A 27,759-nucleotide genomic window follows, 5' to 3' on the forward strand; every position below is an offset into this window, starting at 1 on the left:
AGGATGAACTGTTCCTGAACTATTTCGCCAGTGCAGAAGGTACAAACAGTTTGTCTCTCAAAATCAGGCATACAAGGTTTCTCTCCAGTTTTTAAGTAAAGTGAGGGGAGAGCAGTTGAACTTAGCTATATATATCTATATGGTGCTGTGACTGAAATTGGGAAACTCCCAATGCCTGCTTATGTCTGAGTTCCCTTCAATACCCTTCTTGCAACATACTGTTAGTAGGGTAGTGCAAGAATTTTGTTCCAAGGGCACATCCAGATCCAATATTTCCTTTTTACTTTCCCCTTTGAGATGCTGAAACTGTGACTAATAATCTATTTAGTAACTTATTCACTCTTCTGCAACAAAAGATGTTTTTTCTCACATTGACATGCAGAGATCCAAACATGCAGAGGCTCTTGACACAGAGTGAGGAGGCTCTGAACTCATGTAACACCCATAAATAACCAAAACAAGCATGGTAAAATATTCAGATTCATGGAAGTATCAACCAAGATCTGATTCTGACTCAAAAAATTCAAAGTGATGATGTCAGAAAAGTTACTATGTATATAGGCAAACTTGTACTAAACCATTTCATATTTCCACCCTAATAGTTGTATCAATATAGGTTTGAGTGCGGAATCCACAGACTACAGAATGGCGACTTAATACACTTCTCCTCTAACTTTTCCTGAGTGAGAAACTGGCTTCTTGGATCTTGGAGAAAATTACTTCAGATAGTACAGATTGCTTCCTCGTGGGAAGGGGAATGAACTTGTCTGACGTATCTGAACACCTTTGTTGAGATCAGGAACCACAACAATGTAACTATTATAATTAAAAAAACCCCAACAAACCAACCCCAAACCTCAATCCAATATAGTTATAACAATACAAATCTGTGGATCCATTGGGTCATAATTAAATGCATTGCTGTTCACCTCTGTGTGAGTAGTTAAAGTCTTTCCCAAGGCTGTGAATGACTAAGATCTACTAGCAGCTGGTTACAGTGTGGAATACGTCATCTTAGTCATATTTCTAATGGGTAACTGCACAGCACAAACTCTACTCCATCAATGAGACCTTCAATGGTTAACAGTGTCAGCAGAGAGGCCAGAGGAATGGAGATTACACAACTGAAAATAGAAACTTTCATGGACACAAAACAGGAGGGTTTGCTGTGCTTCTACAGATGTGACAGACCAACTTGACAGATACAGAAGTCTTTGTTTAATCAGTCTGTCTCCTTCTATAGGTACTTAATTCACTCCAAATTGAATGGAAAGGAAGGTGCCTCCTCCATTTATTTCATGTGTGAATCTTTCTCGTGTAAGTATGGCACAGAACTGTACAGTACATTTTCAGCAGTTAGGGCTGTATTTTTATTCTCCTTTTACATACTTTACCCTTTCATCTGTAAAGGTTTATTGGTTTGAAAATGTTGGGTATTCCTCAGACTACTGCTATAATAAGTTACTTCAACAGTACTGTAACAGGAAGATATAATGGTGCTCTTAGTTTCACCCCTTTTTAAAGGAAGTGATGACACATAGTAAAATCAACCATTTATAAGACCCTGTAGCTTATTTCACAGGTTAATGCTGCAGTGAAAATGTTAATCCTGGCCATTATGCTACAAAATATTTGACTTAACTTCATAGCTGGCACAAGAGCAAAGACATGCTCTTTATTGTCACTGTTGGGAAAGCTCTCCTTTGGGAGTGAAATCCTGCTGTTGACATAGTAAATTAATACTCAAGAAAATTGAGAATACATTTAGAGAAAAAAAAAAGAATTAGAAGTTAACATAAGAAATGCTGAAGTGAGAGCATATTTGTTCAAAATACTGAAAAATATCAAGTGGTAGTGAATACAAAGTTCTGGTTAGCACAGGCATTATAGAAGGGTGGAGAAAAGTGGACTGCATTAAGGTGACTAAAACTGGAAAACTAACAGTGCCAGGAAAAAAAAAAAAAAAGAGAGAAATTGACCTCTGCAGAGGGACTCACTAAGTCCCCACCATGACTTTAAGCTCATATTCATCACAAGCCAAACTATAAAAAACCTGTGGTAGGGCATGGTGAGATTTTTTCAACACCACGGTGTACGAACTTGGTGAAACTTGTGACCTGGAGATTTGTGTAGAGGAAAATAAAGTATCTAAGTATACAGGATTCTGTATAAGAAGTGCGATCTACCATTCTTTGAAGTAAGAAGGAAATATGGTGTACGTTATCAAAAACATTATTTATAATTGCGCTCTAATATTTAATGAACATAATGGTCCCAACAGAATATAAGCTGAAATGGAGGAAAGTGTCTGTGAGTGAAATCCTACCTAATGAAGGAACCATCATATTATTTAAAAAGTAAAATGGCTGGGGAAGAGGTCTGAAATTTTAAACTAGAAAAGCTGGAGGCAGTATGTGATGTAGACTCCAGAGCTGCTCCACTGACCCTGGTAACATGCAAGTTGCTTTGGTTCACATTTAGATGTGACACACATGGCTGAAAAGGACCACCCCTGTGGGTCCCCTTGGTGACTTCAGCATAACTGCTGTTGAGTGAGAGATACCAAGGAGCATGCAGTTACTGCTCCACCACAGGCAATGCATCCAGTGAGAAAGCGGAAGAGTGGGCTGTCAGACACATCTTGGACAATCTGTTAACAACTGGAGAGGGTACAAAGGGGGAGATTAAATTATAAAAAAGAGGAGAGAAAGATAAATGTTTTAGGTCACAGATTAATACATTTTAAGGCCAGGGTGTTATTACAGTACTGGAGGGTAGGCATGCAGGTAGTGCACGTATGGCATAACTGAGCTTCCTAGGGACAGCAGCCTATTAAGATGTCTTTGAACAGTCCCATCTTTAGCAAAGTAAACCTAGACAAAAAATAGGATTATGATTCTTGTCACTGAGCCCATGACTCCTGTTTTAGCTGTGTCTCAAACTAAAGGCTTCAAATAAGGGTGAATTTATCTTGCCTGACAGCATATTCCTTCTAATGTCTGATTCTCCAACCTACTCCATCAATGGTTCAAGCTGTGGCCCATGATCCTAGGAGGCTCTGCGGGCTACATCTTAAGAGGCTGTCAAAGATATTCTCAATGCACTTCAGTTCAAAATAGACTGAAATACATCCCACTTAAAGAAATTCTGAGGTTTGTGAGGTGTTGAAAATCTTTCTGTGGCACAAAGAGACAGTAACACCATCATTGCCTCATTAATGCTAATTCTAACTTACGCCTCTGAGAAAAGACTGCAACAAATCAAGAACTGGTATCTACTGCAGTACAGCCTTAATGGCAGGATCTGTAGACTTGCAAATCTTTTAACCTTTTTCATGAGCTAGACAGATGCTCTAATATTTCACCTGAGCAATGCAAAATACATATGCATTGACACCCTCCCACACACAGAGGTCACCTTTAATGGATTAGGGAAAGCTCTGGCCTTTCCACACACATTCAATTCATTTCAGATTGCTGATGGGAGCACATCATACACTAAGTCTGACCTACCAGCAACCTAATGCCTCACGTCTCCAAATGCATCGCAAAACATGTTGATTTTTTTTCTCCTTTATAGTTTGACTTCATCTGGGAAATGAAACAGAGCAAAACAGATAGACAATACTGCATTCACCAAATTAACATTAAAATAATAACAGGTAATTTATTGCATAAACACAAACCAAGCAGATGCAGGAAGAAAAAAAAGAAGAAAAGGACGAGAAAAAGAAGATACTGTGCAATGAGCTAGATCCTAGTCTAACTTAGGCTATCTTGACCCTTCAGTCAGGTATCAGGATGACTGTTTCCTATCTTTTCTTGCTAATAACAGAGGCTTGAAGGAGTAAAGGGAGAGTGTTAGGGTGAAATCCTATGCTATTCCTAGAACCATCTGCTTTTTCCTCACTGTTTTTTGAGGGTTTGTAGCATTCAGCTGTTCTTTGTTCTGCAGGAATAAAAGTTCAGTTTTGAAAATACACAAGAACAAAGCTGTAGAAATTGCCTGGAATTTCCTCCATTTTCAGCCATCTGGCTTTCATTGCTTTGCTTCTCTCTCCAGTCCTTCATACATGTTTACCAAATTTTTTCAACATGCATTGACCCAGATATTGAGCAGTTATAATTGATAACACAGTTACAACATTCTCTTTCACCCATTTGGTAGTCTGTTGGCTCACCACGAGGTGCTCACGCTGTTGCTGTTATAAACGAGCAATTATATCTGATTAGATGATGACTGCTGCTGTATTTTGGGTTGGGGAGGCTGAGGAAAAGACATTTTGGATACAAGTAATTTTGTTGTTGAAAACAGTAAAGCTGACATTAAAACAAGGTTTTTCTGATTGTTTCTGGAGTAATTTAGTATACAAACATAGCAATTAGTAAATCTGAGTGATCTTCCCTTTCATTTTTTGAGCTTAGAGAAGAAAATTCTAGACATTGAACATTCTGCATTTATTTCTGGGAAGGCTGTTCTCTGCTCAAGTAGTGCTATGCAATTTTGGAAGTGATATAAATTGATTGACACAAATTAAGTAACTGAATGACTGAATTAAAATTATCATAGTCTTCATTCCTCTTTTTCCTGGAGGAAGCATGTTGGGTCTCCCAGTACATTAAAACAGGCTACATCCTTTTCATAGAAATATCAAACAAGGGCATACCAAGTTAATGATATGAAATTTCACTCTGTACCTACTGTGCTGCAAATCAGTTATTATCTCCCAACTTAGCAATCAGCTCCACAGCATTTCACTAATTCTTAGTTCAGTGCAAAATGGGAATTTTTGTTATATTGTTTTCCAGGACAAAAGGGACTGGGCTCTCTTTCTGCTATTGTTCTTGAAGTGATAAGCAAAAAACTCTCAACAAAGTCTGAAACCACAGGAAACTCAGCTGCTTTGGGATTTGAATATGGATGAAATCCTCCAATTTTTGTGTGCAAGTCTTCCTGGTTCTTCATTCTTCTGTAAGAATTTTAAGCATGAGATTTTGCTGACTCCATAGAGCTATGAATATTTGAAGACAGATTTCTGTGGTTTAGTTCTGTCTCTCTTCAATGGACTCAGAATAGTAATGTGCTAAGATATTAAGCCAGAGTTTCAATGGAAATTATAAAGATCTCAGTTGCTATACAAACACCATAATCTTTCAGTGTTTTCATAAATCGGAAGTATTGCCAGTATATTCTAGTTTTTACTATATTTTGTTCCAGGAAAGATGACAGCAATGAAGAATAGAAGAGGATGAGGATGTCACAGACTAAGTTCAAGGTGAAGCATGGAGTAATGAAGTCTTCGAGTTTATCCACATTTATTCTCAGCAGGGAGCAAAAAGAACAGCAACAGTGAAGATCCCTTTAGCATCATTCTTCTTAAGTGTCCAAAAAGAATGATGAAACAAAACCAGAATGAAATTACTCTTCACTGACTACTTCTACAGTATCTGTCTTGAGGTGTATGCCTTCTGACCCTCCAGAAAGGCTGACAAGATTCTGTGGTTCAATGCTTTTGTTCATCTGTGTTAAACCAGGTAAACCAATTACTGACCAAGAGAGGCTTACATGACTAGCCCTTTGAGAGGCTACAGAGAATGCTACATGTAACCCCAGAAGTGCCTGCAGCAGAAGCAACACTGAGCTTGGAAGTTGTAATTTTTAAATGTTCTCCCTCTTAAGCTAAACAAGATCTTGAACTGTGTTAAATTTAGACATACACGCTAAATTCTAAGCATGCTGGGCTGTTTCGGTTCAAGAAACATCACTGGAATAATTTCTCTAAATATATTAGGAGGGAATTTTCTTTCTCTTGGGCAAGACTTCTCAACTTTTTCTTCATGCTGTGGACAACATTCCCTTGTCTACTGAGACATTCGTCACTGTCTCAGTTGCCTTTTCAGCAGACTGTCTCCTCTACCCACCACAACTGCATGCTCCAACAGTCACTTACACATCAAGGACATTTTAGAAAAGTGGTTTTTATATTTTTAGCTTCTTTTAATGGACTTTAGCAGCTGGAAAACAGAGAGAAGAGCCAACACTGTGAGACCAGCCAGCTTTCTCTATAAGCTGTCAGTGAAAGCTCTGGGAAATATCAATGGTTCACAGATTGCATTTTGGGAACTTCTGTATGTTCACAGGCACAGTGTATTACAAGTTTTGGACTTGTCAGTCAATAGCAGTACCTTCATCAGCATTCAGAAGAACAGGATTTTAGCCTAAATTTCCATCAGATTCCTGGATCAAGATATCTTGAATTAGAATCCTGAAGCATTTTCTGATTAAAACAAAGAGAAATCCCAAAGCCTTTTTTTTTTTTTTTTTTTTTTTTTTTGTCATGTGTTCTCTTTGGAAGTCTTAAGACTGTTGGAATTAATGATTATATAGCAATAAACTTAATACACTAAATACTATCAGTTTAATTAATATACTATTGTGTTTAATACAGTGGCATTAGTAGATGCAGCACTTCAGAAGCTTGCAGGAATTAAGAAGTTATCCTGTCAGAGCCTGCCTGGGAGACACATCGACTTTCCTTCCTGCCCCTCTTTCCATTAGCCATGCTGCCTGCTGTCTGCAGCCCTCAGTTTTAGGCCTCCTTGCTCTTACCAAAGGAGCCATTTTGCAGAACTTGTCCTGTTCTTCATCCTGTGCCACTTAAATCTCTGCAGACAGGCAATTTCCTCCAGACTGTGGTGACTAGAGGGACAAAGGTATATACAGGGAAGGGAGTCATTCCCTTTTCTCAGTTGCAGACCTAGGGGTGGATGAAAGCTTCTTAATCTCCCCTTGCTGCCTCATTCGCCTTTCAGCTTTTCTTCACAGCCTGATTCTCACCTACAGTACAAATATTTTGTAATCCATGGAGTGAACTACTTGCCCAAGGCTGCTTTAAACTAGCTCTGCTCCAGTAGCAAGGTTACCACAGTGGTATGGATTATCACGCAGACTGATTCAAAAAAGTATTCACCCAATTTCTCAGACTACTTTTGTAATGGAACTCGCATAAATACTGGCCTACATGAGCATGCCTTATTTTTTCTCTACCAGTGAGTATTTCTTTTCCATCTCAGAATTGATGGGTGGTCAATCTCCTACCATGCACTCTCAGCTCTAGTAATGCTACCACCTGTCAATTACAGTGAGAGTTCCACACACAAATTTCTTTTCAAGCATTAGTATAATATTTGTGTGTTATTGCCAGTAATACAGACAATTTATCAAAATCAGGGTTGCAATATCCTCATAAGCAATTCTTGTAACGCTTTGGTGAAACGTGTCATTTGGCTGTGCTTCTCACAGACTCAAAATCCTGATCATCCAATCAAACCATTATTTCTGTCTTTATGATTCTTGGGTGCTGGCCATATTTGATGCCATATTTGATTTTTAGTGTGAAACTTCTCCCTGTACCCAAAATCTACTAATTTTCATAACAATATGCCTCTGTATAGCCTGGTGTCATATAAAGCATACATACACCTACCAACATACGTTCTAAGGAATATCTACCACCTGGACAGCACTGAGTGTTTTAAATAGTCCAAAGTTATAAATCAATGTATTTCAAATCTGCTGCACTACCAGAAGAGATTAAATGCACCCCTGGTGCTGGGAATAAAGACAATATGTATGCAGTACATCTTGAAGTCCTGACAGGCCCAGGTCTATTTAAATAAACCATGGGAACCTCATGACAGCTATTTTCTGTTGTGGAGGGTACAGATGTGAATTTCTGCACACAAATACCTGCTATTTTAGGGTCAGGATTGTGGAAGCTGCCTGAGCCCAGGGAGAAACAGGTTCTGCAAAGCGTTTTGTGGGAGGCTGGAGAAGTCTCCTTAAACTTTACACAGCTCTGGGTAAAGTTAAGCCAATCCATAAACTGTGTGCCTCCAGGACCTGAGTGGGCAAGTGGTCTGAAGTTTGCCCTTTGGTTTTACCATCACTTTGCACTTCCCGTTCAATAAGACTGTGATGTGGTGTGAAGAGACTGTTAGCCCCTGCAGTCTGAGAAAGACCATGTGTGAGGCACTGCATGCCTCCAGACCAAAAGGCCATTGAGCCTGCAGTCACAACTTACTTAAAATTCTTTACTTCATACTAGTAGTCTTGTTTAAATGGCTCTGGGCAACATACTGGACTACAATCATGCACACTTGTGAATTTGTTTTGCTTTCATCATGGATTCCTCAAAATCCATTAAATGATGTCTGGACAAGAAGAAAGAGCCCTGGCCCAGGTATCCTCACCTGCAATAACAACACCGACCTGGGCTACCTTATGCAGCAGCAGAGTTTCACTCACGCACATCACTTCTGCTCAATTCACGTCAGTTAGAAGGAGTTCCAGGAGGAGTGACACAGATCTGCTGCGCCCAGGCAGCTGAGTCTGTGGTACTGCAACCTGGGGAGCCACCTCATACTCTTGTTTGCATGTTTTACTCCTGTACTTCAGCAGTCATTTCAGCACGCCCAGTTCCAAGCATCCCTGGCTCTGAACATCTCAGATTCATGGGCAGCTTGAAGATCAGTTTCTCAACTTCATCAGCAATCACATCTCTCTTAAATCTGGAAAGAAACATATGCCTGGCAGTAAGACATAAGAGGCCTACCTTGGGGGGCAGGGGTCCAGGCTACAGGCTTTCAGCAGCTGTGGAGGACGGCGGCTGGTTACACACAGTGTCTCGTCCGCAGTCTCCCTGGTTTGTTTGTTCAGGCAGGTCACCACAGCCTCCTGGACACCTGCACACAACAAACCATGGTCACAGCCAGCTTTCCATACCTGGAGGGGCAGCCGAGGGCAGAGATGGTCCCGGGGGGGCCAGCGGGGCTGTGTTGGGGCTGCAGCATGTGGGGAAGCACAGCCTCGCACCCAGGGCTGCCACCTCAGGGGCCGCAACCCCGGCTGCAGAGAGGGAGGAGGTTGCTTCCCGCACGGCAGTGAGGTGTTTGCTGTCCACATCCAAGTGCTCTGCCTGATGGTCTTTGAGGAGTACGGCACGAATGTCTACCAAAGGGGGATGATTCTTGGCACAGTGTACCTGACTGAGTAGGGAAAATTGCTGTTCCTTTTCTCCCTTCCGCTGGGAAAAGCCTTCATCTGTAACTCTTGCAACTGTCCTGGCACAGTCATATTGCTTACTGCACCTTTTGTATTCTGTTCCCCAGCCACCTGGGAGATGGCCTGATCAAAACACTGAGTGGGATGCTGGGCTTTTACTTGGCCTTGCTTTCAGTCTCACTATGTGTCTCAGCTGCAGTGAAAAGTTCATGGGTTCGCTCACCACTTACCTTCCCTGGACAGAAAATTGTCCAGTGCTCTCTAGTGACTCATCCTTTCACTATGAGTGCAATGAAGCTGTTTATTTGCCAGTCAAACAGGCTAAAGTGTGAAAATGGCCTTGACTTCAGCATACTGTATTTTAAGCAACAGTATGATTGCTATACTTGCAAAAGCAAAGTAAAACAAGGTCAGACAATTCAGCTGCTCTCAGTTACTCTTCCGCATCCACAGACCTGCACCTAAACTGAAGATGCAAATCTTCAGGGTGTATCTGAGAGCTGGGACAGAACAAGGGTAGCTGTTGGGATTGAGAGAGAAGCTGGAAGATTTGGCGATTGTGTTTTAACTCAGGAAATCCTTGGAGATACCAAATTCCTTATGTACTCTTAGGCATAACAGTTACTTTGTCTTGCTATTCCTAAGAGTAAGGTAGGAATATTACAGGGTTTTTGGGTCACAAGGTTAGAAAGCTAGAAAATCAGGGATTGCAACACTACATGCCACAGGAAAGAGTACTTGGTGAGAAAGGATCTACTTCTTCCCCAGGGGGTCTGAGGATAATAATTGGCGTGAACTTCCTAAAAATCTAATCCACAGTGGTTCAAACAAAGTGGAAGTATGCTTTTTACATTCATCCTTACTTCCTGAGTTAGGAAAAGATTAGCTGAACTCATAACAATTTCATCATCTTCTCAAACCCAATAATTAGTTTTCCAAAATATCTCACAATGTTTTGAAGACACCAATGTTTAAAGAAAAATATAGTGTTGGAAGAGCTTGAACAGCTCCAAGAGCAGTGTAACAGAACTAACAATACCTTTTACTGTTTCTAATGCCAGAGCACATGTTGTTAGGCAAACAATAATATCATTATTCAACAGGACCAAAGTACTGCAACTCGTCAAAGTTCCTGTACTCATGAAATTATTCACGTATTCATTCCCCTTATTCTCAGTAGAGGCTGAGGAGAGGCCCACAGCAAAGTGGCATGTTGAGCAATTTATTGGGTCTTATGTGTGCAATCCAGTTCAGGGCACGCCTATGACTCAAGGATAGGCAGTGTCTCCACTGTACTCAAGGTGCTGAAAAGAAGAAAGAAATTTGACATTTTTGGATGTGGACATCAACATTGAAATTACCAAAGTCCCTGAAGTCAGCCAATATTGTTGTGGGTTTCCTTCTTTACAAGGTGGCCCTGTATTTTCAAGCCATTTTGCTATTCAAGTAATCTCCCGAAAGACTTAAAATAATTTGTAAAAAAGATAGCCCACTGAAAGAATAAAACAAATGGTAGTGATTTATTTCTAGGAAAGGAAACCAATTAAATATTTATACATAAACAATATGTTCTCTATCTGGTCATGTTCAGTATCTTTCCAGCTCAGTCATTTTTCTGTTTACATGTTATCATTTTGTGTACAGCAAACAGAGGCACATGGATTCCCCAGGACAGACTGCTCCTGGCTGCAGAACAGAGGTGGCTCTCTACCTGATGGAAAATGTCACTGTGTTCAAGTTACTGGTGTCTACTTTGCATTGATCATTTGTGCAGGCCTGACAGCAACACCAATCTGATGAAGCCAGGAGAGAAGGACCGCTAATCCACAGGTATGGAAACCAGGAAAGTACTCTTAACTCTGTGGAAAGAAACCACCAAGTCCTGCTACATGCTGGTGACATCATTCTGTTTGCTACGGATACAGCTTGCTTACCATCTGTATATGTTGGATGTTTTTCTTTTCAGATCAAAATTTTGTAAACTACTCCACAGCTTCAGTTTCTCTGCTCTGAAGTATGTCACTAATGAGCTCTTGACTAATGGTTATCAGTTATCTTTAACACTTCTGCATTGCCTGTTTCAGTGCTGACTATCCAAAAGTGATTGACTGCAAGGTCTTGAATTCAGCCTTTTCTCCATTTTTCAGACTGATGGTTTTGTTTTATCAAATTCATATAGCTAAACTCTGATACTGCTGCTCTTCACTCTTCAGTATTCAACGTGCCCCAAACCTCCCAAGAAGTTCAATCCCCATGCTTATTCCTGTCACCTAAGCAATCTCTGATTGTATTTCCATAATTTTAGTCTATCCCACCAGCCTTCTACTCTGCTCATTATAACTTCCTTACAGAGGTCCTTACAACTTTTTACCTTTTTAAAGGTACTGCTAGAACCAGTAATCTTGCCTGACATGCTGTCAGGGTATTGAAGTAAAAGGCTCCTGCCTGAATTTAACAAGTCTGTGGTTGCTACACTATGTATTGACACAGTTTCTGGCTCTAATACTAAGTCATTTAAAAAAAAATAAAAAAATGTATAAATCTGGCTTGTTCCAGCAGCAAACAAATGTGCTCAGAATCACTTTCTTCAGCTTATCCTAGAATCTTGCACTGAGTATATCTCAGCATACTGATAACGTCTGCCTCTCTGTTTTTGACACATCAATTCAGCAAATGGTTATAAGCTTTAAATTGAAGATGGATCATTTAACATTTAGAGAATATAGAGACTTTTGGTTATCCATCAGAAGTTCCACAGAACAGAGATAATTAAGAGAAAGTATATGAACTTCAGGATGTTTATTTGCCAAGTAACTGAATTCTAAACACTATTTACTGCACGATATTACCAGAACAAAAAGCTGTCTGTTTTAAAATTGCTTCCCCTGAAAAAAATAAATCAGTTCTCAATAGGAAATCACAGTATAAAAGGGTGTAAGGGTGGGACATGAATCTAGGCAGTTTAAGTTCACTTTCAAAATACCATCAAATGAGATTTTCCGTGTTTATATCTACCAGAATAGAATAATTGTTACATGATATCTGATGACAGCTCTGGGAAATACAGCCACTAACGGCAGACTAAATGACTAACTAATTCCTTCTGGCTGCTACTTCTGGGAGGTGAAAGGTTACTTCTGCATCTATCCAATTTCTTCTCTTGAGACTCCAAAAACAATAAAATTAGTTTGACCGGTCTTGCACCTATGGCTACAAAAATATCTGACTTAGCATCTGCTAATCTGGGAAATTAGGAGTTGATGTCAGACAAAAAGAAATCTTGGCTAACAATTTTTGCAGACAATTGAAAGAGATTAAATTTATAAAGAAAAATGTCTCTGTCATATCAGTCTGAGTTATATTTGAAAAATCAAACATAGTCACTATATTCAAAGAAAAATATGAATCCCTTCATTTCAAGAGGATATTTCTAGAAGCTATTCAGGTTTCTGTATGCACGGTGTGACAAATTGTTACTACTAGCTAGGAGCCTTGATATATGACAGATACTCCTGTAAAGTCAGTGTTCATCACCACTTAGCATACACTAGTGTCATATTTATTTTTATGTAGGAAACAAAGTAATAGTGGCAATGGTCTGACAACTCTCTGTGAACTGCTCTAAACACTGACTACCATCTACAAGCTAAAAGTAAGCATAGAAAACCTTTGCATTATTTTCTATTAACTGTGTTTTTTAAGTTTGTAACTGATTACTAGTGAATCTGTACAGATCACACTATTAACCATTCATAAAGTGCTGAATGGTTTCCAGTTCTACAGTATCTATTCTGTATTTATGTATAGTAATCTTTTTTTAAATAGCCTGAAACTTGTAATGTAAAAAGACAGCAGCTGGAGAAGTCTAGGTTTAATTTGAAAAATACTGGAGTGGACATATGTCCCAGAACTAGCTAGGCAAAATGATAGGAAAAAAGGATATCAGAGAACTGTGCATTAGTAGTCTATAACATGTGGAACCTGAGACCTTCATTAATTTTGAGAAACTCCAAGTGCCAAGCCTGCTAGCTTCAGACAATCACACCATTAATGCCTTTTTACCATATGTTTTCTTTTGCACTGGGATAGGAGCTAATGTCTCATAGTGGTAGAAGTTAGGCAACTGCCTGAGCCCTTAGAATATCAATAATTTAATGCATCTGCTATGGGAGGACAATTTATTTCCACATGTTTATACTTGCACAGTACAAATCAAGAGAGAAAAACTAAAAATGACACATGATTCTTAGCCTGAATCACCAGACCACTTTAACAGTCAGCCTCTTTGCGTGAGTGCCTTTTGACTGATCAGCTGATACAGGGAAACAGAAATATGTGATACATTGATCACTCTTGGTGACAGCCTGAGCATGGAGCCTGGAAGTCCTAGACTAACATATGTTGTGCGCATGGGGGTTTTTTCCACAGTTTTCATCCATGCCTTTTCAAATACAGTTAGACTTGATGATCTGTAATCTTAAAGGTATCTTCCAACCTAAATGATTCTATGTTTCTAAATAGCTGTAGCAAAGCAGTGTGTCCATGGGTGTTAATTGTAAAGCACACATTTCAAGAGCGAAAGCAAATCCATCACAGAAACACTTTGCACTTACCTCCTCCACAGGACTCTGAACACTCCGTAAAGCCCTCATACTCCCAGTCATAGAGCTCATCAAACTCCTGTAAGCTGCCATACAGCAGCTCAGTTTCCTCTGGGGTATGTTCGGCTGCGTCCCCACTGCAGGGACCACTGTAACAAGCTCTCTGAGAGACAGGTTTGGGACCTTCACATTCATCGATGGGCAAGTCAGCCACAGACTGAGAGAAAGACAGGAGCACTTGACATTTCACAAGCCGCACCTGGCTGCCCACTCCACAGGTGACACTACAAGTGGACCAAGCCTCAGGAATAAACCTGTGAAAGGAAGAAAGCAAGGCACGTTATGTCCACAGACAGCTAGGCAAGCAAGTATAGTCCTGTGCAGGCCAAACTGTGTTTAATGAGAAAAAAAATGCTTCCCCTCATCATAGGGCTATTATGAAATACCCATAAGAGCCATGACATATTGTTGACAACTTAATGGCAACAGTGGAAGGGCTCTCAAGTACTCATGTTGAGTGTCTCTTTATATCCAGGAAGAAAGACACACACTTAGAGCACCTGCCTTGATCCTAAAACATCTCAGTCCAAGCCATCCTACAGTCTCCCAATGGGCATCATCATCCCACTAGCTACTTTTTGCTAGTATTCAACCTAGATCACCTTTGCCTTAGTTGATACCACAATTATGTCACTAGTAAGTATTGAACAGGCTGCTGTTATCAGCTAGTTGCTGATTACAGGGAAAATAACTTCAATCATTGTTCCTGTATTGCAGTAACCATTTTTACACCATAATTTGAAGCCATAAAAAAAGATAAAGAACCCATCATATCTTTAGCTTTCCCCCCTGCCCCCCCCCCCCTCTTTAATTTCCCTTCTCATTAAAAATCCAGTGTTCCATTCCTGTTCTCAACAATGGAATAATTTCTCAGTTTTTCTGTGCTGTCACCACTTTTTCAACATCTAAAAAAAAGTCAGTGCTGGAAATTGGCCTAGCATTTTACTCTAACATCAAGCAGAAGGGTCACATTCAACTCCATACCACATCATTACCACCTTGTTTAAATGTAACACACCTTGTTTTGCTGGGCTCATGTTAATCTATGCTCATTCCTAAATCCTTCTGGAAACAATGGTTCCAGGGTACTCCATGACCTGTGCTACTTATGGTTAGACACGTGATGGTGGTGGTATTAAAACACTGCATTAATGAATCCTGGTTACAGTGTGGTTCAGATAGTTTTGTCTGACTGTCTTGTCTTCTCTATTGGCCATTCTGCCAAGCTTGCTGCCATGGACAAATTCTAAGACAGTGGTTTTGGTATACTTCAAGGGCTAGAACAGAAGAGTGAGTAGTTGGATCTGGCACTGATCCCTTAAGAACCTCGCAGGAACAATCCCTATTGATAACACTCTCCCATTAACAATAAGTGTTTGGGATCGGTCGGCTCCTTCAAACTCAGCACTTTTTCCTTTACTGATATTTTTGAGTGTTAATCTAATAAACTAAAAGCTTTGTGTGACAGAGTCAACTGCCTGACAGAAATTTAGGTCTTTCAGCACCTAATCATAGGCATTAGCAAAATTTGTCAAATAAATCAGAGTTTATGGGATGTATTTTTGATGAAAACAGGCTGCCACTGACAGTATTCCTCTCCTTTTGGTCTTTATTGAGTTAGATAGGCCACAACAGACTTGGACAGCTTTGCCCAGGGCTGAAGCCAATACACACTTCTGTCTCTTCTATGGGCTAGGGCTACTTGGGGCTATAGGAAACTCACGTCTCACATTGAGAATCCCATAAGCAGTCTGAAAGGAAGAAAAAGGAAATTTAGTTTTGTGATCTGCACCTTTGAAAGTATTTTTATGCCCTTCTCTCTTTCATCTACTGCCCTTCTGTATTTGACAAAAAGACTTTCCCTTCACTCTGGGGTTAAAAAAACGAATCCAAAACCAAGAAGGGAACCTGGTGCACCCCTAATGTGTATGTACCAGGATCCCTGACTGGAATAGTATTGTCTCCTAGAGCAGAGAGTGTGCATCTCTTTACCTACTCTTTGTGGGTACTTATAACATTGTGTTATGAACCTGATATCCACTGCTAGCACTATACACCTGAAGTAATAGAAAGGAAAGAAATGGATTGTATATATCATTGGAACATTTGAATGTTCCAATTTTATAATGCTGTTACAAAGACCACAAGATTTCTTCCTGGAGCAAAGCCTTTGAGAAACTAATGATGAAAGTGATTCCATTCCCTACCCGGAGACATTTTATCTTAAAAAATTGGTCTAGTTTCAAAGATTATATCCTTAATTTTCAAAGAATTATAGCCTTTAATACTACAGGTGGGCCACTCATCTTGTTTTTTCTAAGGCTGTGCAACTGCTACAATACTATTTTGATGTGGAAAATATCCTGTCACAGGTTAAACAGAACATGTCAGCCAATACGACTTAGATATTTTGATTAGTTTAAATGTATAGCTTCTTGATCTGACAAACTGAAAGGTAGAAATTCTAATTAGGTTACAAAAAAAGGCACTGGTCTTCATCAGAAGCTGTCTTATTTAACATTGTGAATTGTTGTGTAACTTTGTTTTGTTGAAGAGCTGCTGTATTCCAAACCAAAAGGGGTGATATTTTGCCAGGTATTAAAATTACTCATTTAGAAAAACAGAGATAGTTCATATACTCAGATTATTTACACATGATGTGTATCACACATACAAACACAGGAACAAAAGAGAGAGAGGACACAAAAGGGAAGTAAGAACATTATTAAAGCAGACTGGATCCTTTCTGCAATGAGGCTTGATCTATAAACACCACATATTATATTCTTTTATCCTAGTCAGCAACTCATAATGAAAACACTGGAATACCTTCAGGAAATTATATTTTATTCAGCTTTCTAGACCTAATTTCTACATTTTAAGTGATAAATTTGGAAGTGTAATTTAATTCTAATATAGCTGTTGGCTGCTAAAGAGGGTGTTGGTAGAATGAAAAGAGTTGAAAGCAGAAAGAAAGGCGGGAAAACCCAAGAAAACCCTGCAAACAAAATCTCCCTGTAGGACTTGTTATTAGATACTGAACATTTACGTAATGTGAATGTATAATATAAATATACAATGGTTCTGAATTTTCCATCATCATAAACCCAGGAAATTACAAAGGCTTTCAGATATCTTTGTGTGGTCATTAATGATAAATGTTGCCAAATTGTGATCATAAACACAAGAAGTATGTGAATAATAAGCAGTCAGTTACATGGGTTTAAAGTTATTTGTTCTGCATATAGTGCACCTTCCACTGCACAGTGTGTGCTTTTCTGTATGCTACCATCTGAGCCTTCTTTGAAAATGGAAGTAGTGGAATAGATTTACTGAGAAGTAGGATTTTTTAGAAAACAGGAAATGATAGAGGTGTTTCAGTTGTCATTGCTTGTTTAATTATATCCCACTGCAATAATAGTCCTTATAGTAACAACCGTCGTAAGACAATGGCAATAACTAGTTCTAGTAATGCAGCAGTAGTAGCTGTCAGCCAGAACCCAACTGTGCTAATAGCTGTGCAAATGAAAAATAAGTTGCCTCTTGCCTCAAAGAGATTACATCATTTCATAGCTCTTAGCATAATTCTCAGTGATTAGCATGTTGCCATTGCATCAAAGATCAACTTCTTTTATTCCTCTGCACAACAGACATGACAATGCTTCTTTCTCAAAGGAAAAATGCAGCAGTAAGTGTGTTCTGAGAGCTCTAATGAATATTTTAAAGAGGAGTCTTTTGCTCCTATGTTAGAGAGATCACTGTAAGGTGGAGAAGTGAAAGCTGGAAGAAGGGAAAATCATGACCTTGCTTTGCTATGACTGACTTAACTGTGTCTGCTGCTACTCAGCTGCTGAAGCGCTGACTACATTACAGCACGCAGCTGTGGGACAGCAGAAGGTTCCCTCCACCTGTCACTCCCTGCTAAATGGGCGCCTCTATGGGCAGCAGTGCTCTCAAACTGGAAAAGGGAAAAGGTTGGAATGAAAGGTGGAAAACTCCAAACACAACTGTGAATTAAAAATGGGTGTTCCTTACACACAAATGTCTATACTTGTTTCCTTGACCTATGGGCACTTTTATGGTGATGGACCAGGAAACTTTTCCCATTATACAAACACTCTTGCAAAAAACTGAGCTCTGGATTTAAAAAAGGCATTGTATTTTTCAGTGTTTTTTGTTAGCTGTTGAGGTTTCACAGTTTGCACAAGATTGTGTTCAGCTGAAGGGACTATTGCACCATTTGTCATGTGCACATTAGCTGACACTGGGCTGCATAATGTGCTCTAGAAATGGAGGAAAAAAATGCAATGCAATTGACATCAATGGAATTCTGCAGGAGTCATTCAGATGTTGTACTGAGCTGGCTTTGGCTCATTGCTTTTGTAGTGTACTACAATCACTGAAAATATATTTTAAAGAAATTTTAATATGACAGCAAAACCAACTTAACTGTGTTTGTATGTAAAGCACAATACAAAATATTGGTCAAACTGTGAAAGGCACAGCAGTCTAGCCTTCAGGCTGCACATCCAATGGACCTACAAATACAAGTGAACTGCAGCTGTCCACAGAATTTCATCCACTTGCCTAACTCAATTTTGCAAGGATGATTTGCATTTGTAGATATTTTATTCACATTCAAACATGAGAATGTCCCTTTCAGACAACACTGTATCTACTGTTCTAAAAAAAAAAATCCTCTCTTTAAATTGTATAAAGGGAAGGTATTTTAAACTCTGGCTTTTGCAGACTAAAATGTGCTATGCAATGATCACTTGCATATAAAGGCAGCAAAAGGGATGTCAAAATTTAAGTTGAGAACAGTGATGACAATGGCACTACTTAGTCTTGGGATAATGATATTTTTTCCTTCAAAGTCTGGGCACAGCTAAGGACTGGTATGTATTCCCCTCCATATAGCAACATATATGTAACTGGGGAAGTCAGAAAAAGAGAAACACAAAGACAAAGTCAATGCTTAATAATGGGAGACCTTCCACAGCAAGTCATAGTGCGTTCAGGGTGAGACCCATGGAGACCCCTGCTGAGTTTTGTGAAGATCTCCAGACCACTTGATGTACATAGCCACAGCTCTTCTGTCTAGAACTTAGGTTCCTACAATGTGTGTTATGAAGAAAAAAAAAAAGTGTATATACAGACTGATGTCCATTGAGCTATGGAGAAAAATAGCTTATTTTCTTCACTGTCACTTAATTACATTTTGCCCTTAGTTTTTATTGCTTAATGCTTTTTTTTTAATCCATCATTGGGTAGATCCATGGTTCAGACAAAGTCTGAGGTTTTGAGAATGGCACATACGAGTAAGACTGAGTGTATAAAGGCAGAGACACCTGTCTATTAAGGCATCTAATACTACCAGTGAAATAAAATGCTCAGTGGCTTGTTCAAAGGCTTAGAAATTTTATGTGATAGAACTGGGAACTGAGCTCAGACTTCCAGACTCTTTGCCTTGACCTGAAATGCAAATCTGTCCTTTTTCTGCAGGAAAGGCCACTTTTCCACAGGTTTTAAGGTGTGAATAACACCACAGGATGCTCACACACAGCATGGGTAGCTGCTGGTGCCATTGTTCAGAGAAGTGAAACAGAGGTCATGACTACTTGTCAGTAAAATCTCAGGGCTCCATCTGTAAGAGTAATTGCACCAGAGCCAGCTGCATAGGTCCAATTCCAAACTGAGTGATTTCAATCTGTCCCTCTATAGTTTCTCCTCAGTTTAGTTTGAATATGATCTTTTCCTTCAGCTTTGTGTCAAATCATTCTATACCATTGGTGCTCTCCATAAATTCACTGCTGCCTTTCTCCCCTGGGAAAGATAACTGCTTCTGCCTTGTATAGATATTACACATAAATCCTAAGTAGTGGTGACTGTCCAAAGGGGTCCTTGAATGAATAGGTAGAAATCATTACCTAATGTTGGGCTGCTGATCTTCCCTATGACCGACCACATATATAGTTTAATTTTTTTGCCATTAGTTCTTAATATGGACAAGTTTCCCCAAACTTCTTTCTTCTTCTTCACTACATGACACTGAAGTGAACAAGTAACAGCCTAGCAGTTGATAGTATCTGTCTATGTCCTCACTACCTTTTTTGGCAATCCAATTATCATATAACATATTTTTAAAGTAAAACATTTGTAAGATGCTTTAGAATTACTTTTAACCTGTGAATCAGGTACAAACATCATAATGGAAACTATTTAACAGGCAAAACCAAAATAAAATAGCTTATGTGTCTTTGGAAACATAAATACCTACTGAAAAGAAAGAAAGAGATATTGGGTGACTCTGCCACACTGGCCTCTCTGTCCATATCCAGTTCCCTGAGGGCTTTGGCCCCCTCCCTCCCCCTGATGCATGTCAGGAATTTCCTTTTGTTTTTTACCGAACTGGCCCCATCACTATGATGGTGCCATCTGGCATCCAGATATTATTGTTTGCCCTCTTCCTCCCCTCCCCCTACCCCCCCCTACTTTTTATGGCTAGCACCAGGGTTATTTACGGCACTATGTTAAAAGCTGGGTATGGTGTTAACATACAAAAGCATTTTTCAAGACTTAGAGACAGAAATCTTTTAAACAACCCTTCACCACCCATAAAACCAATCTCATTATACATAGAAAAAAACATGCTTTTTTAATCACAACTGCTGCTCTTTCTGGCTCTGGCTGCCATGCTGTGCTGGTGTAATGAGCTCCAGTGAAAGAGGTCAGACAGAAAGATACTGTGGCTTCTCTCTCAGATAACATACTTCCAAAGCCTGGTGAATGGTCCCTTCAGAGATGGACAGCAACAGCAGAACAATATGTACGACAACACAGGACAGCAAGGACTCCTCACCTTAAACATTTGTCACAACAAAGATTACAATACTTTCTTACAAACCTAGAGTGTTTCATAGTAGTTCTGTCAGCAATTAATATTTAATTGCCCCCATCTAGGGGTGCAGCAGGTCAGACAACACAAACGTAACTATCCCCTCTAGAGTTCAAGTGGCTGAACTAGTTATGATTAATTCTTTGAGCAGCAGAACTGATGAAGACCAATTTAACATGGATTTATATTTGAAGAATGAATGCCCAAGTGGATTCTCTGGTACCTCTTAAGGATAGACTCCCTTTAGAAACCTTTCCTTGAACTGGGGAATTGTAGGGTGTCAGTTTTCTATCTAGTCATTTAGTTCAGTGAAATGTGGAAAATACTACCACTGAGTTTCATGGTGAATATCAACCAAATTTGACAGAGGGTTAAAATTCTCTGTGATGACTTTATACCTCTGTCAAATTCAGTTAATAGGAATAAATTCAGACATTACTGAGAGAAGAGGAAGGCAACTGACAGATAGACATATACAGACAAAATTAAACTAAGACTTGCTTCCTTTAGAAATTCCTGAAGAAATAAATAATGGAAGGCACTACATACAGATGGAATAAAAATGAGGCATCTGCTGCTCTAGCAGCATGCACTAGAGAATGATCACAAATCACAGGCGAAGGACAATGTAAAAAAATGTGTAACTTTATAACTCATAGTATAAAATTTCATAACAAAAAACGTATTCAATAGAAATCATAAAAGTCACAAGACAGCAATAAAGACAGTCACAAATATGAGAACTCAATGCATAGAAGAAACCCACTGAAAATTACAAGCTCTAGTTTTTAAACTTCCAGTGAAAAGTAAACTTTGAAAAGGACAATATAGCTGCTTATAGAATGTGTTTGCTTTCTCTGCCTGAAAAATGATAAGGAAGAAAGGGTGACAGTGGTCAGGGAAGAATGGTCTGGTGGCTACAAAGAGCAACCCTATCTGTAGAGGAGAATGGTGGCAATGACTTGGTGGTGTAAGAAAGCTCGGTAAGAGCCTCAGATGAAGTGTAGGCAAAGAATGAGTCCTTACTGACATCTGCCTAAGTGCAGTCATGAAATTGGTAATTACTGCACCAATACAGACTGAACAGTAAAATCACATAAGCATAGCTTGTCTGAAGAAACTTCCATTACTCCAACTTTCCCCAAACATGCTCATGAAACACAACGCTGCCTTTTCAGCACCTGGCTTATTGTGCCCCTGGATGCCTTTTGCTGTTCCTCCTGCTCTGCAACTGTTCCCCTTCCCCTCCATGATGCCTCTCCTCTGCCCATTGTTGCCCCACTGCTGAGCAAAGGAGTGGGGTCTCAAAGAAAGCCCATCCTGGCTGCCCAGCTCAACTCCCACCCTCAAACCCTGCTCAGCCAGCTCTGCTCTATTGAATCCGAGAAAAAAAAGGGCTTCCTCAGAGAAGGGGAAGCAAGCAATTAAAATTGGTTTTTACAACCCCTTGTATGTTTTCTGAAAATATTTACAGCAAAGTAACACACTACAACATGCTTAGGAGTAAGACAGTAAGAAATTGATGGTCTTGTTCTACTTACATAAATTCACAGTCAGCAAAATAGCTGGCCACAATCACATGCTGTCTTATGCCAGCTAGTGCTTGATCCAACATTTAAAAACTCTTGACCATTCCAATGCTGAAATTAGCATGCACCTACATTCATCAGCCAAAATATGTGAATGATAGGCTGACATCTGTCAGCATGGTAGGCCATGGAGTATTATATTGTTTCTCTGCATAGCTGGAGAGACACAGAAAAAAGTGCATTATCATGTAATACACCTTGCTTTTCAACTAGTTGGTGTATTTGAAATTCCCACACAGCTGAATGAGGACAAGTGATGCTACAAAACTGGCATCAGAGTTGATTGATTGGTGGTTGTATCTTGTTGAGTTCTGAATGTTTTGTCTCCTTTTTTATGTCATTACATACAGATTTTCTATCTAATAACCAGGACCTAAAACGAATAACTGTTTAAAGTTAGACATTAATGAAAAACACTATTAATAGTGAGGCACCAAAACCAATTTTATGTGCAAGCTCACTGCTCAAGGTCACTGTCAACAGATTAGATATTCTGGAACAATATATGGATGGCTGTTAGAGTTTACAGATGGGGATTGCATGGATGGCCCTTTCGGCACAAGTTTTCTAAGTTTTTATTTGGTCTTTCTGTCTCATGCCTTATCACTAAAAATCATTCCAAACTAAACATGAGGCATAGAGATCTCTGAGCTTTGGGAAAGTGTGCATAAAGATCCTGACTTTGTGCCCTTTATTTTAGCTGTTATATAAAAATCTATACTTGAATTTAATTTAATGTCAGGTTGATTTCTCATCAGCCTAAAATAAAGATTATACACCCTCCCAGAGCTGTGCTTTGCGGGGAGAAAAAAATATACAAAATTCACCCCATAGCAGAATGAACCTAGTCTGGACTGTGCCCCACTGTATTGGTATGTTAGTATCCCACTGGTATCACTGAAGTGTTGCATGAGATGGGGTAAAAAGATTATAATGTCTTTGCAGAACAGGACCTTTATTGCCCCAGAGCAGTGAACTGTAAAGTAAGGAGGTGTCCTAGCTGCACTTAAAACATTTTAAAGTTCTTAAACCCCTTTCACTTTATATCTCTCAAGGTCTGTTTTAATATCACAAGTAATATACCCATAAGGTTTTCTGGAATATTTTATTAAAATACAGGTCATGATAAATAAAAGCCTCTTCATCTTTTCCTGTTGGTTATGCCTGTTCTCTACAACCCTCTTCTTGTTAATATTTAAAGCTACGTATACTCATATATATATATATTATTATGCTCTTTTTCTACAGTATTGTCAACATCGTTCACAAAATTTATCAAAAAATTTCTTAGTGTAACAAATTGTTCCAGATGTGACCACATATCAGTATGATTCCTTTTGATAAGATTCCTGATAATACATCTTCTTTATGTATGCTTCCAAGGGTTATTTACAGTTTGATAAAAGCACTTTTAGCTAAGTGGTTTAGTATAGTGACAAGAAAAGTCACAAGATAATAAACTGCACTTTACAAATGAGAAATGAGTACATTCACAAATATTGAATTTACTAGACTTTGACTCAGAATGAAACAGCCTACAAAGTCTATAAAACTCTGGAAACAGCTGAACAACTCATTATATTACATATGATAGCTACTACTGATATATATACACACACATATAAGTATGTGTGTTTGTATATGTGTGTATAAATGTGTGTGTGTACACATGTATGTGTGTATATACATGTATTTATGTATACATACGGGAGCTGGATTAAAGTAATTTTTATTTTAAGGGCTTTATTATGTATGTCTCTAGCTCTATTTCAATGTTTCATTTTCAAATTACTTCAATTCAGTTTAACCATGCAAAAACTGCAATCATATTGCATAAGGAACAATGGTTTTTGGTCTAGTACACAGCTGCAGTTGCAATAAAAAGTGCCATGTGCTCAGCCATGAGGAACTGGATACTGATTAAAGCTGTCTACAGAGGTTACAATTATAGCATGCATTTATCACAGGTCCAGAATAAAAAAATCCAAAACATAATCTTAACAGTATTTTTAATTTCTCAACCTCATTGCTAAAGGTTTGTGTGGTACACCGGTTTTACTGCAGCTTCCTTTTCATTGCAACTTTATTAGGCTAAGGAAGATTAATTATCCATAAATGACAATAAAACCCAATTCTGAATGAAATCCTGAGGGTTTTTTCAAACCACTAAATTTTTCTAACTTCTTCTGCAGTCCTGTTATTAATGAAATTGAGCACATGCAGAAGCTTCTAAACTGTATTTTCAATAGCACCATGTGAAGAACCTGGCTACACCAGGTCAGATTCATACAGTCAGATTTTCTTGCTGATATATTAAAAAGGTAGGTATCAACCCTAAGTGGAAGTGTTCTTTTCCAGCTTTTTATTGTAATATTTTTTCCTTCAGCATTACCTGTAAATATTTTACGCCCTCTACCTCTTTCTAACTCAAAGATATTTTTTTCACAAAACAAAAGACAAATTAATCAGAAAAGAAAAAACAAAAAGTTACAGTTAAGGGACATAATGAGTTAATTTCATGTATTTAGGAGGAAAATGTACATTTTCCATCATTTCAGGCAGCCCTAATGTGAGGGGACTGTCAATGTATGCACACAGGCCAACCTGCCATCCAAGAAGGCCTGCAGCAGGAGGAAGGGCTACTAATAGGGTACAAGGTGCTGACTGAGATCCAACTTGCAAAGGTGGCTGGGCAAAGACCATGAGGTGGCTAGAAAAGCAGGAAGGGGAAAATCCCTGAAATGATGAGGTAAGTGATGATAAGGCAATTCAAACCACAGGGCTGAGGTTTCTAGTTTATTTTCCTCTAAAATGAATTAATTTAATTTGCTGTTACTACACTCTTCCTGGGGGTGTGTGGGGGGGGAGAGGTAAGGGAGAATCATCACTGGCTGCCCTGTATTTTACCTTTTACTTCACAGGGGTATTGTGAGACTAGAAAAAGGTGCTAATCTGCAGAGATACAGTAGTAGTAAGGAACTTATAACTATGTAGGTAGATAGACTCTCACTATAATATTATTGTAAATTACCTTAAATACAACATGTATGTGTTTGTTCAAATTAAATCTGCATTTGCCCTCTTGAATCCTGTCTCTTCATACCTAAGTGTGATACAGCCTTAAGCCCATTGATTTCCGCACGATTGGGTTTACCCTTTACGTTACACTTCAATGAAAGCAAATTACAATTTCAAGAGACAGTGTTAGTTCAGCACAAGCCCCAGATCCCCACATCATGAGAACCTGTTGTAAGCAAAATTTAAGACTTACGATGGTTCTTCAGACACCACTGCTCCTTCCTCCAGCTCTTGAGCCTGCTTAAACCATGGCAACTTTGCTTCCACGGGAAGTTTCTCTATGGAACAAGCACAAGCATGTGAAAATAGGAAGCACACAGCAATGCTGCTATGTGTGTCAGCCTCCCCTCTCTTGTCGATCATGCCTGTGACTCACTTGTGCCTTCATCCATGTAGAGGCTGAGCACAAAGAAGAAAGAGAAAGAAAGGCGAGCAGGACAGAGAGAACAAAACTCCTTTGTCACCTGGACTATAACGCTTACAAGGTTATAGGACCAGATAGTTCACTGTTGCAGCTAGAAGGGCTATGGTGTTCTAAAGCAAGAAAGGAGTATTAAATCACTTTTCAGACCATACAATTGGGCTGTAACAGTTGGCCCTTTGGAAAGTATTTTTTGGAGGGAGTCTTGCAAGTGTAACAGGCCTCCATTGACATTGCAAAGGCCAAATGTATAAAATCCCTGTGTTTACCCTTAAATTTTAGAACATCAGAAGACACATTAAGCTTGGTTTTGATAGGTTACAAAAAGGAGGAAAATCCTCATTTGATGAGAGATACCACAGAAAAACAGAGAAACTGTAATAAAATGGCCCAGCTATACTCTTCAACTTTAAGTTTATCAGTTCATCAGCTATGTAGATTTAAAAAACTGAGCTTGATACTTTTTCTGCCATTTCTGATGGAAAACAGTGCAGCTGCTTTTCTTCCCCTCCAGGATGAGCACACAGCGTAATGAGCTGCTCTGCTCTGGGGAGTGCAGGGCCATGCTGCTTCACAAGCCAAACTCTGCTTTCATGCAGCGTCAAAGTGGAGTATTTGAGCTGAAGGTGGTGGAACTGTTTTAGCTCCACAGGGGTATAAACCAAGAGCAAATTTGGCACTATAATTTGAGAAGGAGCTCTGCATTTCAACAAAACATTCTGGGCTAGGACCAGGGGAAAAAACACAAATAAAAGGGAGTGACACTCAGACTGCTGAGGAGAACCAGGGCCAGACCTATTTGCCACTCACAAATCAACTAAGCCTTTCAGGTTTACATAATGCCTGGATTTGTACTTGCCAATGGGAGCAGATTAATGTCATTCAGAATAGCAGGAATTGCCTGTGACTTTGTTGGGCACAACAGTGAACCTTTCACATATGCACACGAAATTTCGCACCTGTCAGTTGTATCATAGAGGAATAACAACTTACAACTTGATTATACAGTACTGCAACTTTAGTCAAGCAAATTTTCTTGGAGCAAGTTATTAACTAAAGAAAAAAGGGACAGTAATAGAGTTACTATGCCTCTCTCTTAGAAATAGCTGGCCAAGCTCTTACTTTAACATACTTATTAGTGCTATTTAAGGATGAATATTTGCCAGCACAGCTCTTAGTTTAATCTATATTTTACTGCATTTGTTATCCAAAATATGTAGGAGATATTTCTATTTATATGTTCTGCAGCTTGTTTTATGGGTTTTGGAAAGCTAGGTCTTACTTCTGTGCTTTTCTGCTTGGATGCAACTGCTTATAAAGAGCAAAAGCTCTTGTGTACTGTTGCCTGTTATGTGACTTTTAAAATAACTTTTCAGAGGTGTAGTTAATTATCATCTACACTGTAAAATTTGTTAGAGGATTAGAAATGTTGATGTCATACACTGTGCTTTGACGAAAAAAAAAAAAAAAGCACTCCTAATGTAAGCTAAGGAGGAACTGTTACCTTTGGAGATTAAAGTAAAATCTCTTCTTTTATAAAACTGTTCCAGTAAAAACACTTAAATCCTATATTTTACAGAGAGTTGTATTAGATGAATACACCTACTTTATTAAAACTGAAAATCAGTACTTAATCTAGGGATATCCTATTTTTTCCTATTATTGGTGTAGATAAAGTGCCTCAGTGCTTGAATAAACTAAAATGAAATAAATTACATGAACTATTTGCATTCTATTTGTTTAGCACAGTGTGTTAAAAGAAGAGGGAATTCCACATTTTTTGTCTTGCTGCTTCAGTCATCTAGGAAGATTGTTTTTCTGCTTTATGTTAATCCAGCTCCAGAAGGAAAAAGCAGGCTAAGATTAAAACATTCGGTAGAGAAGAGGTACTTTGCTACTTCTACTGCTCTAAATTTCTAAACTCTAGATTTGTGAAATAAAACCGACAAACTTCCAACACATAAATAGATTTGGATTGGAAGAGACCTCTGGATATCATCTGGTCCAACTCTCTTCTGAAAGCATGGTTCAGCCTTCAGATACATGGGT

The 27,759-nt window shown here is 39.0% G+C and overlaps 2 protein-coding genes across 7 annotated transcripts in view; both read right to left on the reverse strand.

Moving 5' to 3' along the window:
• Positions 1–27,759, reverse strand: part of ADAMTSL1 (ADAMTS like 1) — a 474,760-nt gene that overhangs the window by 60,762 nt on the left and 386,239 nt on the right. For all 6 annotated transcript variants that reach the window (XM_049794311.1, XM_049794310.1, XM_049794308.1 and 3 more), the window contains 3 exons: positions 25,483–25,567; positions 13,677–13,978; positions 8,615–8,744 (listed from right to left, as the gene is read on the reverse strand). In XM_049794311.1, the coding sequence (XP_049650268.1) occupies positions 8,615–8,744; positions 13,677–13,978; positions 25,483–25,567 (517 nt within the window). The remainder of the gene's footprint in view (positions 1–8,614; positions 8,745–13,676; positions 13,979–25,482; positions 25,568–27,759) is intronic.
• SH3GL2 (SH3 domain containing GRB2 like 2, endophilin A1) overlaps positions 10,052–27,759 on the reverse strand; it is a 579,749-nt gene continuing 562,041 nt past the window's right edge. Inside the window, exon 10 of the transcript XR_007505002.1 lies at positions 10,052–10,061. The gene's annotated coding sequence lies outside the window, so the exon portion shown is untranslated. The remainder of the gene's footprint in view (positions 10,062–27,759) is intronic.

This window comes from Accipiter gentilis, chromosome Z, assembly GCF_929443795.1.
Source record: "Accipiter gentilis chromosome Z, bAccGen1.1, whole genome shotgun sequence".
NCBI classification, from domain to species: Eukaryota; Metazoa; Chordata; class Aves; order Accipitriformes; family Accipitridae; genus Astur; species Astur gentilis.